The sequence below is a fragment of the Caretta caretta genome, chromosome 2, assembly GCF_965140235.1.
Source record: "Caretta caretta isolate rCarCar2 chromosome 2, rCarCar1.hap1, whole genome shotgun sequence".
Classification (NCBI taxonomy): Eukaryota; Metazoa; Chordata; order Testudines; family Cheloniidae; genus Caretta; species Caretta caretta.
Genome location: NC_134207.1, coordinates 97,860,378 through 97,878,677, shown reverse-complemented (window position 1 = coordinate 97,878,677; position 18,300 = coordinate 97,860,378). Strand labels below are relative to the sequence as shown.

Genomic DNA, 18,300 nt, shown 5'->3' with positions numbered 1-18,300 from the left:
ACTCATGTTTGAGAAAGATTGATAAGGTGGTATCTGAGAACATGGACAAGCTAAGGCTTCTCACTCCAGCGAAGTCCTAAGCTGATTACAGACCCTGAGGCAAGGGCAGAGGTTCCTTTCAAAGCCCATTGAAATCAGTGGGGTATCTTTCCATTGATTTTGGTGGGCTTTGCATGAAGCCTTTTGTTCTTATCTACAGAGAAAGAGAAGGGAATGCTCTTATTCCAGGGGTAAAACCTGGACATGGAAGACCCAGAGGAAATCCAGATCAGTTAACAAGTCCAACCCGTCCTTCCAGTCCAAACAGTCACTGTGATTGTAACCAAATCCAGAAATAGGTCTGGGGCAGGATAGCCCACTGCTTAGGTGCCTGGTTCCAGTTGACTTCAGATTGGTAGGCATTGTAGAATGTAGCATGGATACTTGCTCTACATTCCTTATTCAAGAAACATCAAACCATCTATGAAGACTGGGGGAGCTATCTGTATTTTTTTATGAACATTGTGGGAATCCCTGTTTGATATTCAGTGGGTGACAGATATAAGGGAGCCTTATGGTTAACTCAGTGCTATGGGGCTCTTTACCCCAATCCCTGGTATTTGACACACAGTACAGGTGCTAGTTTCTTTGTAAATTGACCCATGACATGTTCTCATCAGCAGGCAGGCTGGTGGCCCTGAAGGGAGTGGGAAAAACTTCAGGCAGGAGCTTCTCAACAAAGGGACTTGGTAAAAGCTAAAAGATATCCTGGGACCTGAGCAACACACACTGAGGGGGGGTGGGAAAAGAGGTAAGATTGTTTGAGAGGCAGCATTTGTAGGGGACAACCTGTCTCTTCCAGTCACAATGCTTGGGGAGGTGCCTGGGTTAAGCAGAACACATTTAAACTGGAAAAGAAAGGCTAAGTTTAGTAAGACAACACGTAGGCTTTTGATACTTTTGAGCCTTCTCTCTGCTTGAAATGTTCCTATGATTAAATAAATCATACTGTGTTGAATAAGCTATTTTCTGACCCTGCTTGTACCAGCTGGTCACAGTTTCTGGAGGGGATTCCATACCAGGGGCCAAAATGAGCTGGACCTAGGGCTGTAGGTAAATATATTTGGTAAGCGACATGCTGTAATGTAGTGATCCAGTCTTAAAATTGTGTGAACAATAGTGTTCCACGCTGAGAGAAGTGGAAGTGTAGGCCTGTCACTTGAAATAGGCGTCCACAGAGAGAGACAATGACAACGCTGGCTATCATACTGTGGCCAGACAGCATGAGAAGCTGAAATCTAAATGCTTCAGTGATTCAGATTCTTTTTCAAGGGGGATGAAAAAATCATGATTTTCAGAAGAAAAACGGAATGGGATTGGAAGGCTTCCAATATATTGAACATCTACCAGTCAAGAAAACTGAAATGCCTCAGCAGGTCTGTAGTCCTTCATTAGGGTTTGCAGTAACAAGACATTTTACAATAAAGTGTTTAAAGAGAAGACTTAGATCCTGAACCTAGAAAGACTTACACAGGCACTCACGTGTAAGAACATGAGTAGCCCCATTTTCAGTTCAGTGAGGCTGCTCACGTATTTGAAGTTAAGCACCTACATAATACTTTCCAGGATCAGAGCTTAGTGTTTTCAAAAAACTGTCCATTGAATGCACCTGTATTAATATAAACAGTTAATGTAATGTTCATGACCAACTATTGTATATCCACAGCAATTGCTAAGGGAAGAGCTATTTGCTTACTGCTACTCTGGTTATCTGAATATTTAACTATGTTCATTAGAGATTAAAAAAGGTGTGACAAAAAATAAGTTCTGTTGTGGTTGATTTTATTCCATTTTGAATAGTTGAAAAGAATTGTGGAAAAGGCTGAGGTGCCCTAGTGGTCTGTCATGACCACTGGGCATGTGTCACTGGCACTGTGGAGCTTCAGGTGAGGCCAGGTTTTTTTAAATGTATTCCCAGGAACCGGCTCGAGCGCGCGCTCTCTCTCTCTCTCTCTCTCTCTCTCCCCCCCTCCCCCTCCCCCCCCCGACAAATTAGCTATCTTCGGACAATAAACACCATAATACTTACAAAGAGTAAATTGATTGCTTTGCTTTTATGACTTCCTAGATCTTTTCTGCAACGCCGTCATTGAGGAGTGTTGATGAGCTGCAGGCCCCTACCCTGCTAGCATCAGCTTGTTTTGTCCCTGAAATACCAGTTGACCGGCTTATGGCTCAAGGTAAACCAGATTTGAGTTTAATTTTTAAATGTATCCATGGACATAAACATTTTTTGGTTGGTTTGGGGTGAGGGGAGATTAGCAATATTACATGAGGTTTTGTGTGGAATTGAAGGTAGGAAATCCATTATCCTTATGGGAAGGGAGAGAATTACACATGAACATTAAATACAACAGCTACTTCTTAAAGTTATAGCTAATTTTAAAAAGTATCTTTTTGGAAGTTGGCTGGTTTGGCTATCTGACCTTCATTTGACCTAGAAGTCTAGAAATAAAAGGTTCTATGTACTAACAAGTTGGTAATAACCAAAAGTTGCATGTGGTGGCTTTTTTGTAGCCTATCTGAAATAAATTCATGGTCTGTCAGTTTCTCATGGACAGATGTCTGCATTGCAAAAACAATCACCACAGTTGGCACTAATTGGTGTTCCTACTGGTGGTCTCAGCAGTGGGGCCACGTTACGTGGGCACAAAGTCTGAGCTTTCCTGGCATAGCTATGTAAGGAAGCCTGCACTAATCTTTTTAGAGATACACATGTTTGATGGACATCAGTTTTTGTTGCTGTCAATCTGTCAGTTTTTCAGAACACAAAGCTTTCAGTAGAGAAATAAATGTCTGACATAAAGATCTTCTGTTTTGAATTTCATTGTCTCATTCTTTCTCCATCTCTCCTAATCTGTCATCAATCTTAAAAAAAACAAACAAACAAAAAAAAAAAAACCCACACACTTCGGCCCTCTCTAGAAGAGTGATTATTTCAAAACTGTTTTTTAAAGTAATTATCTGTTAAAATGAAAAACTATATTTTTAACATTTTCAGGCAAATTAGCATTATGAATATGCTTCTCTGGATTCCTCAGTCATAGAATCTGGGCATTGTCTTACTTAATTTATATAAATTTTGATAATATATTTTAGTATCACAAATGATTAAATAAAAACAACAGTTAAGGAACACTACATACAGATATTTCATTCATTATTTTAAATGTTTCCCACTTGTCTTCTTTCTGATTATTCATTCAGGTCTCTTGTGCCACAGTTTGCCAAGCAGCATTCCATATTTGACTTCTTGTAGTTTGAGGTGAAACTTCATATGTTTTTTGTTCCAAGAAGCCCTTGTTTTACTGTTTAAAAATCTAAAGAGAAGTTGGATACACTGGGTAGCAAATAATATGTATAGTTCTTTGTATTATGTAATCGCTCTGTTTTATCTTTGGATGAGTGTTTTTATTTTGGTCGCTGTGTTCTAGGTCAGAGTGACACAACCACAACAGCATCTCCAAGTCCACATGATTCTCCCCAGACTGCTGTTCTGTCTAATCAGTGTGCTCTAGTCACACCTCCTCTCCTGTCAGCTGTATGCAGCCTGCTGGACAACTTGCTGGTGGTTGTTCCAAAGGACACTGGAATTGCTCTTCGACAAGCACACTTACTAACACCGCTCAGTAGGTAAGAGATCAATAACTGCTGAGCTACAAACAGGTGCAGCAGTAGAGGAAAACTAGAACAGGATCAGCAATATCCATGTTTCTAACCAGGACTTTGTGACAGTTATTGATTGGCTCTCGGGTACTCTGAAATGTTCACAAACGCTTTTTAAATGAAGCTAGCAGACGCATGTGTTCATTTTATGCTTTCGGAACAGGTACCCACTTCCAGACAGATGATTCTCATTATTTTCAGTGAGTCTTTCTGGTACAGGTTTACATCAGTGTATGCATCTCCTGTTTCCCTTTGGTAATGATTAACCTTTGTTCAGATGGGTATTTATTTATTCTCCATTTTTGAATATGTGATCATCAGACATTGAGAGTTGTAAGTGATTATATTTCATTGTGATATTTTTAATTGCACAAAGTGTATGCTTGTGTATATTGGAAAGTTTGGTTTGGAGGGGAAAGTAGAGTTTGACAGCATAGGACTTGTCCTTTTCCCCTCTCCTATATCTCCAAGTGATGTTCGGCAGCTGAGAGAGGGCTTAGGTTTGAGACGCTCACTATTTTTGTTTGTTTTTTGTTTTGTTTTTTTTAAGAACTCAAAGTAATTAAATGCAAAAACTGTTAATGCTAAACAACATTAAAGTGATACTTAAGTTAAAGTTAATATATATTTTTAGAACAAATGTACTTATAGTATGTTACAAAAAAGGTTTAATTTTTCAAACTGTAGTGGTTGATCCACCTGTGACATATGAAGCACTTGCAGGTATGTTGGTCTTCAGAGCTACTTTTGGTCACATGAAGGAAGTATTTGACAGTGTTTTTAAACAGTGAAGCTTCTAGCTAGTTATATCTTAGTGCAGGACAGCCTTTAGAATTTCAAAGACTTTTATTAGGGGTTTGTCTACACATTACATATTAGTGTAATTAAAGCAATAAAAACCCTGCTAGTGTGGATGCAGTTACACCAATATAAAGGTGTTTATACCTGTGTAGCTTATTCCTGTGTAGGAAGGGGAATAAGCTATAGTAGAATTATGCACCTCCCTACTGATATAACAACATCAACACTAGTGGTTGTACTGGTAAAACTATTTTGCTTTTAAAAAAAACAAACACCTTTTATACCAGTATAACTGCATCTGCGCTAGGGTTTGAAATAATATAACTTTTTGGGGATAATTGTCACATCCCTGTAATGTATTTTATTCTAAGTTAATGATATGTACTGTTATTTTTAATAGCATATTAATATAGTTTCTTTTGTTTTGCATGAAAGTTGAAATATATATTACTCCGACAAACTATTTATCCTATATTTTCCATTAGTCTTGTAAATGCTAGGTTGGTTGAAAGATGTATGTTGGAATTGAAAGCTCCTCTGCCTCATCCATGTCACGTTGAACATACAAAAGTTCAGGTTAGTTGTATGTGATTATGAAATGCACTGTATGAATTTAGAAATCCTGAGTCCTAAACTTACACAACCATATCAGTTTGTTTACATTGTATCTACCCAATATCTTAGAACAGCTGTATCAAAGCTATTCTAAACTGTCATGTAAATTACATTAAATCATAACCTATCCAATCAAATTCTTATGTAAACTTGAGAGGAAAATATACTATGTTTACTGGGGACCTGTATGAAAGACCTCCTAAACTTATGTTCCCCAGCTTAGGTTAAAAACTTCCCCAAGGCACAAATTCCTTTCCTTGTCCTTGGACGATATTGCTGCCACCACCAAGTGATTTAAACAAACATTCAGGGAGGAGCCACTTGGAGCCCTATCTCCCCCCCCCCCAAAATATCCCCCCCAAGCTCCTTCCCCCTTTCCTGCGGAGGCTTGAGAATAATATACCAAACAAATAGGTTAACAAGGTGAGCACAGACGAGACCCTTGGGTTTTTAGGACACTAAAAACCAATCAGGTTCTTAAAAGAAGAACTTTATAATAAAGAAAAAAGTGAAAGAAGCACCTCTGTAAAATCCGGATGGAAGGTAATTTTACAGGGTAATAAAAAGATTTAAAACACAGAGGATTCCCCTCTAGGCTCAACTTTAAAGTTACAAAAACAGGAGTAAACCTCCCTCTTGGCATAGGGAAAATTCACAAGCTAAAACAAAAGATAATCTTAACGCATTTCCTTGCTATTACTTATAATTTCTGTAATTTTAGATGCTTCATTTCAGTAGGAGCAGGATTACCTGCTTGGTCTCTCTCTCTGTCTCAAGAGAGAACACAAAAAGAACACAAACAAAACCTGCCCCCGGCCAGATTTGAAAGTATCTTCTTTTCCCGTTGGTCCTTCTGGTCAGATGCCAACCAGGTTATTTGATCTTCTTAACCCCTTACAGGTAAAGGAGGGATTTTTAATGCTACCCTTAGCTGCATGTTTATGACAATGTCAATTTCAGCTGATGCTGAAATCAGTGACAAAATCAATGAGTAACTATAGGTATATCTACAGGGCTTGGGTGTCACTGTCCCTGCAGCCATTCAGGGAGTCCTCTGCAGCCCTGCTGTCATGGGAGTGAGTGGGTCCGTGACAGGGTAGTCATTTGTACGCCTGCAGGGATCAGGTGTCACCCGCCATGCAGGTAGCCGTCTGCAGCTCCATTGTCACAAGAGTGAGGGGACAGGACTATGACAGCAGAGCAGCAGAGGATTTCTGTATGGCTGCAGGGCTGATGACACCTGATCCCTGCAGACACAAGGTGCAGTAGAGGCAGCAGTTGTCCTGGCCTTGCAGAGCAGAGACTCTGCACGTGGCTAGGACTTCAAGGAGAAAGACGAGCCGCTGGCGGCAGGGAAGGCTACCCCACTGCAGATCAGTTCCTGCAGGGTGGTGGCTGCTACACTCCTGGCTGGTGAGTGTGTGAGTGGGGTCAGTGACACCCAATTTCTGCAGGCACATGGTGCAGGGAAGGTTGCAATCCTGGCCCAGTGGAACAAAGACACCCTCAGCTCAGCTGTGGGGGGCTCTAGGAACTAGTCAGCAGCAGGGTGCCCTCCACTGCAGCAGAGGACGACGACGACGACTCCTTATAGCCTTGGCCAGGAGTCTCTGCTATGCCCAGACAGGACCCTGAGCCTTCTCCGCATCTTATGCCAGCAGGGATCCACTGTCACCAGCTCTACAGCTGTGTAGGGAGCCCTCTGCAGCTCCCTTGTCACAGCCCAGCTCGCTCACTCAACAGCCAGGAGTGTGGGAGCCCTCCCTGGCAGGAACTGTTCGGCAGTGGAGTGACCTCCCCCACAGCCACAGGATAATCCTTCTTGTGGCTGGGGGTCTCTGTTCTGCAGGTCCAGGATGACTGCTGCTTTCCCAGCACCTTGCTCCCTGGTGTCTGGGCCCCTGGGCCACAGAGAGAGCCCCCTGCTGTAAGTACTACCCTAACCCTAAATTCAACCCTATCCCCCACAACTTTAAAAATAAAATTAGTAAAAATAAAAAAATCTTAAATAAAAATTGACAAAAAAAGTAAAAAAAAAAATCAAATTCTGCCAACCGTATATTTAGAGGCGACTAAGAGGGGATACGATAGAAGTCTATAAAATCATGAGTGGTATAGGGAAAGTAAATAAGGAAGTGTTATTTACTCCTTCTCATAATACAAGAACAAGGGGCCACTAAATGAAATTAATAGGTAGCAGGTTTAAAACAAACACAAGGAAGATTTTTTTTTCACACAATGCACTATCAACCTGTGGAACTCCTTGCCAGAGTGTGTTGTGAAAGCCAATACTATAACGGGGTTCAAAAGAGAGCTAGATAGATTCATGGAAGATAGGTCCATCAATGGCTATTAGCCAGGATGGGCAGGAATGGTCAGCCTGTTTGCCAGAAGCTGGGATTGGGTGACTGGGCATGAATCACTTTGATAACCTGTCTGTTCATTCCCTTTGTGGCACCTGCCATTGGCCACTGTCAGAGGACAGGGTACTGGGCTTGATGGACCTTTGGTCTGAACCATTATGGCCATTCTTCTTATGTTCTTAGATATATAGATAGACAGATATCCAAAAAGGTGCATTATGTGGTGTTGCCTAAAGTAGGTCTTAACATACTGTAAAATCAGGTTGCAAGGATCCAGCTTTTGTGTCCTTTTTACTGTTTTAACAGGTTTTATTCCTACTTCAGTATTTGTCTTCAGTGTCCAGGCTTCTACAGACATGTTTATTGGTAGATACTCAGCTTGTGATCCAGGATGAGCTAATGAAACCTCTTTTGGGAAATACCTTAATGATCCTCTCCATTCGCTCTCTGGATGGCTTGGGTAATATGTAGATACTTCTCTTGTCTAGACAGACAGATGCACATCTTATTCAGAAAAATCAGTACCATCTTTCCTAACACTGTATGTTAAACTGTAGTTACATGTTTCATTTGCTATGTGCTAATATTTAGAAGTTTATATCTGCTAGCCATTTACTCTCTAGTCTTCAAGCATTGTTACGAAGTAAGGGGAGAAACTGAGTTAAAATTGGTTTGGGGCTGAATTATTTGCCTATGGGATAGAGATGTTGCAAGTTTGTTTGTTTGTTTTTTTCATCATTTCTTATTTTAAAGATAAGTTTCTGTGGTCAGGCTTAGATATCCAGATTTCTCTCTCTGTGTTAATAGCTTGAACTTCCTATGTTCTGTTCGCAGATACTGAGTTAACATCTGCGGTTCACCAAACATGGACAGACTTGTTTAGCCTTCTGGCTATACTGTTAAGGAAAAGTGGCCAAATTGCTCTTCCATCTGTGACAGCAGCTCTTGGAAAACATTGGACTGCAATAATTGGTAATGCCTATTCTTAGATGGATTTAGACCTTGCAGCTAATAATGAGGATGACCTCTTATTAGATGCTATCAAATATTTATAAAGGACATGTCAATAACAATAAACAAAATGTGTCTGCTTTTTACTGAGAAGATATGGAGTGTATTTTTACCCTTGTTTGTTTTTTATAGCTTTTTCTTCTATAGTTCTGTAAAGTCATTTCTCAGCTATTACACAGCTTTCTATATATATTTTTTGTTTATAGACTTTAACAGTTTCTGGTTCTAAACTTTGGGATAAAGTAAATCAGCTTTAATTAGAGGCTGAACTGAGCCACAGCATACTGTTTTTTGCTTTTGTTTTTTTCTTACACTGATAGTTTATCTAAAACGTAAGAAAGCAAACAAAAACATACAAGCCTGAAAAATAGTTTTAAAGGTCAAAACCTTTTCTTGCTGCATGAGTCAATATGTAGTCACTTGTTATTGTATAATAGTTTAATCTATTACACAAATAATAATTTGTAATAATTATTGTAATAATTATTGTAATTAAGACCCTGATTAAGCAAGGTAATCTAGCATGTGCCTACAATTAATCACCTAAGTAGTCCAATTGAAATCTATGCTTTTAGTTAGGCATGTGCTAAGTCACTTTTTGAGCCAGGGCCTAACTGCACTTCTGCCAACAGAGTCAGCTTCTAATGAAAAGCTTCTGATTGTTGCTGTCTTCAGTATAATGCAAGCTCTGGTCTAAAATATTCAAGCAAGTGACTCGTGTAGCAAGTGAAGGTTGACTAAACAGTTTCAGTGCTCATTTGTGGTTTTGTTCTTTTAATTTCAAGTGTAATATGAAATACTTAGTCATTCACACTTTCCATAAATTTAGAATACAGAAATATATTTTTAAACTTAGGAGCAAATACTTAGAGCTCATTGGATATCTCTTGCAAGCACTAGTGTGCTGTTCCCTGACCCAGGCATATGCCTTGGATTAGTCCGTTCCAGGTCTGAAATGTTTAACCATGTCTTGATGCTGAAATTTAAAAAAATCTGTTATGTATTTGACCTTTTAGATACAATTTGTGACTGTGTGCATCTGTCTACCATATGTCCCAGTTTATATATGGCCAGTTTGCAATTCCTCTCCATTCTCTTGGCTGAAGAGGGGAAAAGGCAGCTCCAAGATAAACAGAATATTTGCCCCAACCCAACAATTACTTTTCTTCTAGATGAAGCTGAAGGAAGTTTGGCATCAGGAGCCAAACTTAATGAATTAATAATTCAGGTATAAATTTATATATTCAATAAATTAATACAATGGTATTATGGTTTTGATTATATGACTGAGATCATCTTTCTATTGTAATGCTGAATGTCTAATTAAAAGCTCGGTCAACTATTTTGAGAAATAGTCTTAGTAAAGAATCCAGAGCACTTCAAACAAACTGGTTCATAAACTGTATATAGAAATCACTCTTCCCACCACTGTTATACAGCTTTCTTTGAAGACAACAGCTGTTCGACACCACACAGCAACATTACATAATAGTTTAGGGTAGGAAGTGAATACAATATCTGTTTTAAACTGCAGGGGAACATTTTACATAATTAGAATATCATTATGCAAATTTAAATAGGAAATAATTCGATATTTTGGCCAAAAGGATTCCTACTGTTCCAGATATGCCTTGGAATATTTAAGGATTGAGACCTTGTTTTTCTTCCTGTAAATGACAGCAGCAGAGTGCTCTTTAACATCACATAATCATAGAAATTAGGAACTGAGAAAACCCATTTGGCCATTTAGTCCATCCTTTGCTAGTGTCTGATTATTGCATACAAAACTTTTATTAATGCATTGTACTATCTAGTTTTAAATCTGCCAAGCACTGAACTTTTATCTCTTCCATTGGGAGACTGTTCCTTAACGTAATAGATCTCACCAACAGGACATGGGGACGTGGGGGAGGTTTAGATTGGATATTAGGAAAAACTTTTTCACTAAGAGGGTGGTGAAACACTGGAATGCGTTACCTAGGGAGGTGGTAGAATCTCCTTCCTTAGAGGTTTTTAAGGTCAGGCTTGACAAAGCCCTGGCTGGGATGATTTAACTGGGATTTGGTCCTGCTTCGAGCAGGGGGTTGGACTAGATGACCTTCTGGGGTCCCTTCCAACCCTTAGATTCTATGATTCTATGACAATTTTCTTGATATTAACCAAAATGTTTTCTCTTTCCTAATGTCATCTCATTACTCCTCTTTATACTTCCTTGTACTACCCTAAATAATTCTTTTCCCTCCTTGATATTTACACTGTCAGTTGTAGAACATTAATATGTCTTACATTACTTATCACTTAGCTGCTATATATTTAACTTCTCTTTCCTCATAAGTCCTTCAGCTTCCTATCACTTTCATTGGCTTACTCTTAACTACCTGCACTTTATCATTGTATATTTGGTGGTAATAGTAAGATTTCATGTGAAACTATAACAAATGATTTAATAAAACTGAAATATCCACATCGGTCTATTTTTAACTATTTTAGTCACTAGAAGCTGTCAAGTTTGAATTTGTTCTTTATAAATTAATATGGCTAACTGCTCTTATTGTTCTGATACCTAGATTCCCAGTGATATTTCTCTTAATATGCCATTATTTTGCCACAATGCTGGAACAATAGTTCTTTTTCAAGTATGTGTCGGTGTGGATCTTACTGTAGATGTGCTTTATTTACACACGTGAGACTTGAAAAACTTTGGGTAGCAGTGACTGTTGGGGCCTCTCATGTGCCCTGTGACACCTCAAGCTCTTGTGCGTGGACATAAAGGGTGGTGTGAACGTAAGAATGGCAAAACTGGATCAGACCAGTGGTCCATCTAGCCCAATATCCTATCTTCCGACAGCAGCCAGTGCCAGATGCTTCAGAGGGGATGAACAGAACAGGGCAATTATCAAGTGATGCATCTCCTGTCATCCACTCCCAGCTTCTGGTAATCAGAGGTGTAGATGCATCTCCTGTCATCCACACCCACAACATGAAGTTGCATCCCTGAACATCTTGCTAGTAGCCATTAATGGACCTGTCCTCCATAAGCTTATCTAATTCTTCTTTGAAACCGGTTATACTTGTGGCCTTCACTACATCCCCTGGCAACAATTCCACGGGTTGACTGTGCATTGTGTGAAGAAGTAAGGAAAAATGAAGTTTGTTTGTTTTAAACCTACTGCCTATTAATTTCACTGGGAAACCCCACGTTCTTGTGTTACGTGAAGACACGTTCCTAACTCTGCCTTATTAACTTTCTCCACACCATTCATGATTTTATAGACCTCTGTCGTATTCTCCCCTTAGTCATTTCATCCAAGATGAACAGTCACAGTCTTTTTAGTCTCTCACCATGTAGAAATTGTTCCATACACTTAATCATTTTTATTGCCCTTCTCTGTACGCTTTCCAATTCTAATATATCTTTTTAGAGATGAGGTGACCAGAACTGCATGCAGAATTAAAGGTGAAGGCGTACCATGGATTATGGCATTATATTTTCTGCTTTTATTATCTATCCGTTTCCTAATGGTTCCTAACATTGTTAGCTTTTTTGACTGCTGCTGAAAATTGAGCAGATGTTTTCAGAGAATTATCCACTATGACTCCAAGATCAATTCTTGATTGGTAACAGCTAATTTAGACCCCATCATTTTGTATGTATAGTTGGGATTATGTTTTCCAATGTGAGTTACTCTGCATTTATCAACATTGAATTTCATCTGCCATTTTTGTCACCCAGTTTTGTGAGATCCTTTTAAAGTATTTACAGTCAGCATTAGACTTCACTATCGTGGGTAATTTTATATCATCTGCAAATTTTGTTACCTCACTATTCACCCCTTTTTCCAGTGGCCACAACCTTCAGTTTCCTCTTGCTGCTTGTGACAATAAGACAGAACTTGCCAAGTGTCTCTCACACTTAGCTCAGGCTAACTTCTTCATGTCTTCAGAACTACTTCTGATCTCCTGATTTCGACTGGTGTGACCCCTCTGAACTGAACTTTCTAGTGAGACCGCCTCTATACTCACACCCTATATAGGGCTCTTCAAAATGACAGTCTCAAAACCTGCAAGCTTCAAGCCCTGTCTGTATCTGAAGGATGAATACAGTAGATGTCTCTCTTGCTTAGGGAAATTTCATATTCTGAGCAGATGCTCTGTATTCTTGTCCTTCTCTGCTATGAGACACAAGTTGGAAGAGCAAGGCTATAATTCCACTTACTTGGAACAACCTTGTCCAGCATTCTATTGGTGAACATGCCAGTATCATGTAACAGCCCTTCAGTCAGAATGGCGACACTAAAGATTGCATAGGAGAAGAAACTGAAAGGAAAAAAAAAAAATCTGGTGCCAGCACTTGTAGCCCCAGCACCAAACCCAACCTCAACATCAGTGTCAAAGCCAGCAGTGACACCTCGGTGTCTTGTCAGTCAGGCACTGAAAGGGGGTCACTCCATCATCAAGAAAGAGATCACTCTCCTCAGATGGTATCCCTGGTGAAGCTACCAATGCCAGAATTATCATGAGGAACCAGATCCAGGCACAGAGTGACATCTCCTCCCTATCTTGCCACTAAAGGATCTCTCTTCATTGGTGGATAAAGAGGTATGTGCTGGCACCTAACAATTCTAAAGCATTTCAGGAGCTCCTTGTGAGGATTGTTGGAGAGTCAGACATTGTGGAACTTCTCTGAAATAATCAAGCTGTGACATTTTGTCAGTTTCTGTTCATCAGGATCATCCTTCCCATTAACCCTTCTGGCAGACCCCAGCCACTATACCACCAATGGTGAAATGGATCAAAAAGAGGTACTAGGTGACCCCCAGATGATTTTATTACTTCCACTCACCCCATCTCAGGCTCCTTCATTGTACTAGCTGTATAGGAGAAATCGAGAATCAGCAAAAGTATGCCTAAGGTCAAGGAGTACAAATGACTCAACCTCTTTGGAAGGAAGTTGTACTTCTCTGCTTCACTGCACATGCACCAAGCTAACTGTGAGGCCCTGCTGCGACAAGTGTGACTTTCTCACCTGGGACAGGGTGAGTGCCTTTCTCACAAAGCTCCCTCATGACAGTTGAAAGCAGAGCCGGCGCCAGGCATAAGCAGACTAAGCAATTGCTTAGGGCCCAAGCAGCTCAAGAGGGCCCCCTATTAATTATTAGTATGCTTTGTGGGGGGAGGGCCAAAAATATTCCTGCATAGGGCCTCCCAATGGGCTGGCACCAGCACTGGCTGAAAGGTTCTTAAGGACATCATAGGGAAGCCCAGCTGGTGACAGCCTTACAAGCAGCGATGGATGGCTCAGACCCCTCAGCTAGATATATGGCCGCTGCAGTGACCATGCAATGTGTATTGTGGCTTCAAGCATTGGTCATCCAAGGGAAGTGCAGGCCATGGTCAAGGTCTTGGCCTTTGAGGGCTCATAACTTTTTCAGTGAGTGTAGAGACAGTGTTCTTCATTCACTGACAAAATTATAAACTATCCCTATGCTTTCTGGGAATGTATAGCCCTGATCTGTACCTTGAGCCCTCCGATCCTTAGCCCCAACCAAGAGAGCACAAGCCGTCCATGCCAAGAAGTGTCTGACCTAAAAGAGGGTGCATCTAATGTAGCAGTGATCTATTTCTCATTTCTAAATCATTACTTCCTGTGATTGATCTAATACTGTGGTCTCTGATTAACCTCTCAGTACTTGCTCCACTTAGAGTAGTAGGGAATATGTTAAGGGATGAGTTCTGAGAGAATATGGACTTTTTACAGTTGTTTTCTCAAGACAGTTTGGGGGGGGGGGGGGAGGAAAGAAAAAATGAACTTTTGAGACATGAGTAAGAATATTGTATAAGTACCCTAATTTACTTAGAAGTATTTATTTACTCCTAAGGGGTCACATAATGGGGTATTCAGATTACAGAAAAGCAACATGATAGACCAATTAGTAAATATATATCAAATATTAATGAGATGAGAACACTTATTACTCTTAAGTATGAGGCAAGATATACACAATTAGCATTTGACAGGCTAGCACAGGAAAAAAGCCTTTACTACTTATTAAGAGAAGTGCATAAAATGTGGTTGAATCACGAAAGCTCTTTGGCAACTTCAGTTGGAAGAAACTCAAAATGTAATTAATGATCTGGGAAAACTAACAGATTAAAATGTGTAAATCTTTTAATTTTTATCATACACTACTCCAATATGAATCCCCAAATTCCATTATAGAAATAGCAGAATACTTGCTAAGATGCACTTACCCACTGTTAGAAGAATTGCTATTGTATGTGGAAAACAAAACGTTAGCCATGACTAGCAATGTCACTGAACTTCCGTTTCATTTCACCAGATACTTATTGTGGGGTGGTTTTAGTTTTCCAGATGTGTCTAATAGGAAACTTAACCTGCTCTGTGGGTTTAGGGCTCTTCAAAGCTTGATTTACCCCAATTGGTACCACTTTCCTTGGGGTTTCCACTTAAGGAAGGAATCTTTACATTGCTTCCAGAGCTTGTTAAAAGCTTGCTGTTGGAGATGCTTGCATAATGACTCAGCACAACTCCCAGCTGTTCTGGCCATGCCGCTCCCTTCCCAGGAGCAGTCACATTTTGAGATGGTTAATTACATACTCCTTTGTGAGGGTTGAGAGGTAGTATGTGCTGCCACAATTCTACACTCTCGCAGACCCTTCCATTCTTTATTATACTCACCTAAGCTAGCATACCTAGAGGTAAATCAAGCCCAAAGTCAGCTTTCTGCTGTTGAGAGACTTCCCAGCTGGAGGGCTTAGTGAGAGATTTTCAGTGGCCCAAAGGAGAGTTAGACAACCAACTCAAAATTTCCCTCTTATTTCCAACCACCAGTGCATACAATTCTTTGCGTCCCAAACTACACCATTCTTATTTAGCTTCCATTTCTCCTGACTTCTCTTGTTAGCATCTGAGATGCCTTCCAGTTCTACACACTACTCATTTCTCCTAAGGTGATTTCCTTGAACTGTCTTACTTCAACCAAAAGGTGACCTACCTATAAGAACTACAGCATCGTATTTTTTTCAAGTTATGTTAAATCTGTTAGTGGTTGATCAACTGTTCATAAACAGTACTTCATTCTATATTTTCATTTGTTGCTGTCTTAGCAGAAGAGATTCCCCAACCCGTCTCATCCACCCCGTGAACTTGAGTTGGCCAGCTGCAGGTTTTTCTTTGCTGTGCAGACATACCCATAATCAAAATGTTTGTTTTCCTGTCCGAAAAACATTATTCTTTTTCATTCCTATTTTGACTCTCTTATTCAGGCCTTTCTAACTGCTTAAGCTCTGCAGTAAATAACCCTAAAGCAAGAATTAATTTATTGCACATTTAGGGTTTGAAAAACATACTGGACAATGACTTTTAGCTGGAGGACTAAAGCTAATAGCCAGGGGATGATATGTAAGATAGAAGCGGGTGGGGTACAATCTGTGAAGTCTAGGTGCAATGCACTCAGGAGAATTTCTGTTGTAGATGGTAGGATTTTTACTAGAGTGCTATCTTTGTTGATAATTTAAGTTCCCTCTAGTGCACTCCGACGGCTGGAAGGGAGGAGACCTTTCCCTCTTCCCCTACAACCTCAGAACCTCCTTACTGCTGTTGTGTGGGCATACACTCTAGCCTTTCCACAACCTTATGGGTTCCATCTGTTTTTAGGGCTCTTCTCTGCTGAATATCTCAAGTATATATCTGAGGTTCTGTTCATAGCCGTACCAATTAGCAGCAGAATGACTTTTACAATTCTGTAGAAATTGATGTCTTAACTGCTCCTCCCCACTTACTCCCTAGGGGAAGTTACAAATTGGTGAGTGGATTTTTGCAGCTCTCTTGATATAGCAAGATCAGTACACATAGTATTTAGAAACTCAATCCCTAGGTTTAGTGTAAAGTCTTAACATAGTCACTTTCCCAATATCTAGCTAATCTTCCTGTCCACTTTTCCCCAGCAAAAGATAGCGCCCATATAGACACATTTATCACAGATTGACAGTTGTGCCGTGGGAGAAAAAACAAAATTAATTGTTCTAACTTCAACATGTTTCTCTCCAATTAAAGCAGATAGACACCATGTTTTGGTGTTTCCAAAACAAAAATTTTCATAATCTCTGGCTCGTGGGAAATTTTGAAATATTGAAATTTCCTGCAAAATGAAAATTTTGCCCAGCTCTAATTTTGAGTCATCAGAATGAGAACTCAAAATGGTACATCACTTGTACAGGCATAAACATGATCATGAACATTTCTCCAGTATATGTTTTACTTTTCCAATGTAGTGATAAATCTTTACTCATTTGCAGAGCTATGAAGGAAAATCCTCTAAAGATGTGCGGAAACGAGTTGCTGCAGGTGCTTTACTGTCCCTGCTGGCTGTCAGTAAAAGTGCCCAGAAATGTGCTTTGGAAGGTAAGCCTGAAGACACACATGCTACAGTATACTTAAAATACTCTGTAAATCAAATGCTTGCCAATAGTATTTTTTCGTTGTCTTCAGTCTAAAAACAAAGCTGTTATTTTTAATATTGCTTTTAAGAAGCTTCTCTGTAAATAAAATGTTTGATTACTGAAGTTTACAATTATATGTAAATGTCAGTACCCCATCTAACACTTTTTGAATTAATTATATCTTTATTATTAACAGTAATATTTCAGGTTACATTAACAGGTTACAACCCACAGCATTTCATTTAAGTGGATCTAGCTTTCTAGTACTAGTCAGTAGTGACCATGTGATGTCACCTTTGTCCGGCTTGTCCTTGCCCATGCCTCCACGAGCGCAAGTCGAAGCCACGCCATTCTGTTTTGTTGTGAGCACGTTCTTTCCATTTCTGGCTAAAAGTTTTGTCGTGGGATTGGCCCAGTGCATTTTTGGACTGCCCAGCAGTCATTTATGGTCTTTGGGAATCCAGTTACTGATGAGGGTTGTCCACCCCTTGTCTTGCCTGCGGACTACATGACCTGCCTATCTTCGCTTTGCGTCGTACGTCGCCTGCACTACATCAGTCACCTCTGGACGCCTTCTGATCTCATTTGGAATATGATCACGAAGCGATATCTTACACATTCGCCTTACCATTGCTCTCTGGGTGACAGCGAATTTCTCTTCCTCCACTGGTGTGGAGAACGTAAATAAGGAAGTGTTAATTACTCCTCATAACAGAAGAACTAGGGAGTCACCAAATAAAATTAATAGGCAGCAGGTTAAATATTACTTCGCATAACACAGTCAACCTGTGGAATTCTTTGCCAGAGGATGTTGTGAAGGCCAAGACTATAACACGGCTCAAAAAAGTACTAAATCTGTTCATGGAGGATAGGTCCATCATTGGCGATTAGCCAGGATGGGCAGGGATGGTGTCCTTAGCCTCTGTTTGCCAGAAGCTGGGAATGGGTGACAGGGGATGGATCACTTGATTAACTGTTCTGTTCATTCCCTCTGAAGTACCTGGCACTGGCCACTGTTGAAAGACAGCATACTGGGCTAGATGGACCTTTCGTCTGACCCAGTATGGCCATTCTTATGTACTTATGCCGTGTGGTAAAACAAGGGGTTTATTTTTACCATGTCTCTTTTAAATAAGTATAATGTTTTAAAAATTTGTATTACGTTAAAAATGGGGGGGAAATCCTTCAAGGATTTAAAGTTGTTGAAGTAATTAGAATAACCCTATTATGAACAGCATAAACTATAGCGTCTTCAATTTTAAAACCCCTAAAATGTTAAAAATCTGTAACTGACAAGGGAATTTACATCAATATTAACCTACCATTACAATTTGTACATCTG

The 18,300-nt window shown here is 39.9% G+C and overlaps 1 protein-coding gene across 12 annotated transcripts in view; it reads left to right on the top strand.

Moving 5' to 3' along the window:
* Positions 1–18,300, top strand: part of RTTN (rotatin) — a 151,048-nt gene that overhangs the window by 101,777 nt on the left and 30,971 nt on the right. For 8 of the 12 annotated variants that reach the window (XM_075125328.1, XM_048840134.2, XM_048840136.2 and 5 more), the window contains 7 exons: positions 2,108–2,219; positions 3,474–3,672; positions 4,992–5,082; positions 7,791–7,944; positions 8,319–8,456; positions 9,512–9,723; positions 16,815–16,920. In XM_075125328.1, the coding sequence (XP_074981429.1) occupies positions 2,108–2,219; positions 3,474–3,672; positions 4,992–5,082; positions 7,791–7,944; positions 8,319–8,456; positions 9,512–9,723; positions 16,815–16,920 (1,012 nt within the window). Of the gene's footprint in view, positions 1–2,107; positions 2,220–3,473; positions 3,673–4,991; positions 5,083–7,790; positions 7,945–8,318; positions 8,457–9,511; positions 9,724–16,814; positions 16,921–18,300 lie in introns of those variants that run through there. The other 4 variants (XR_007355251.2, XM_048840138.2, XR_007355250.2 and 1 more) reach the window with 4 other exon arrangements.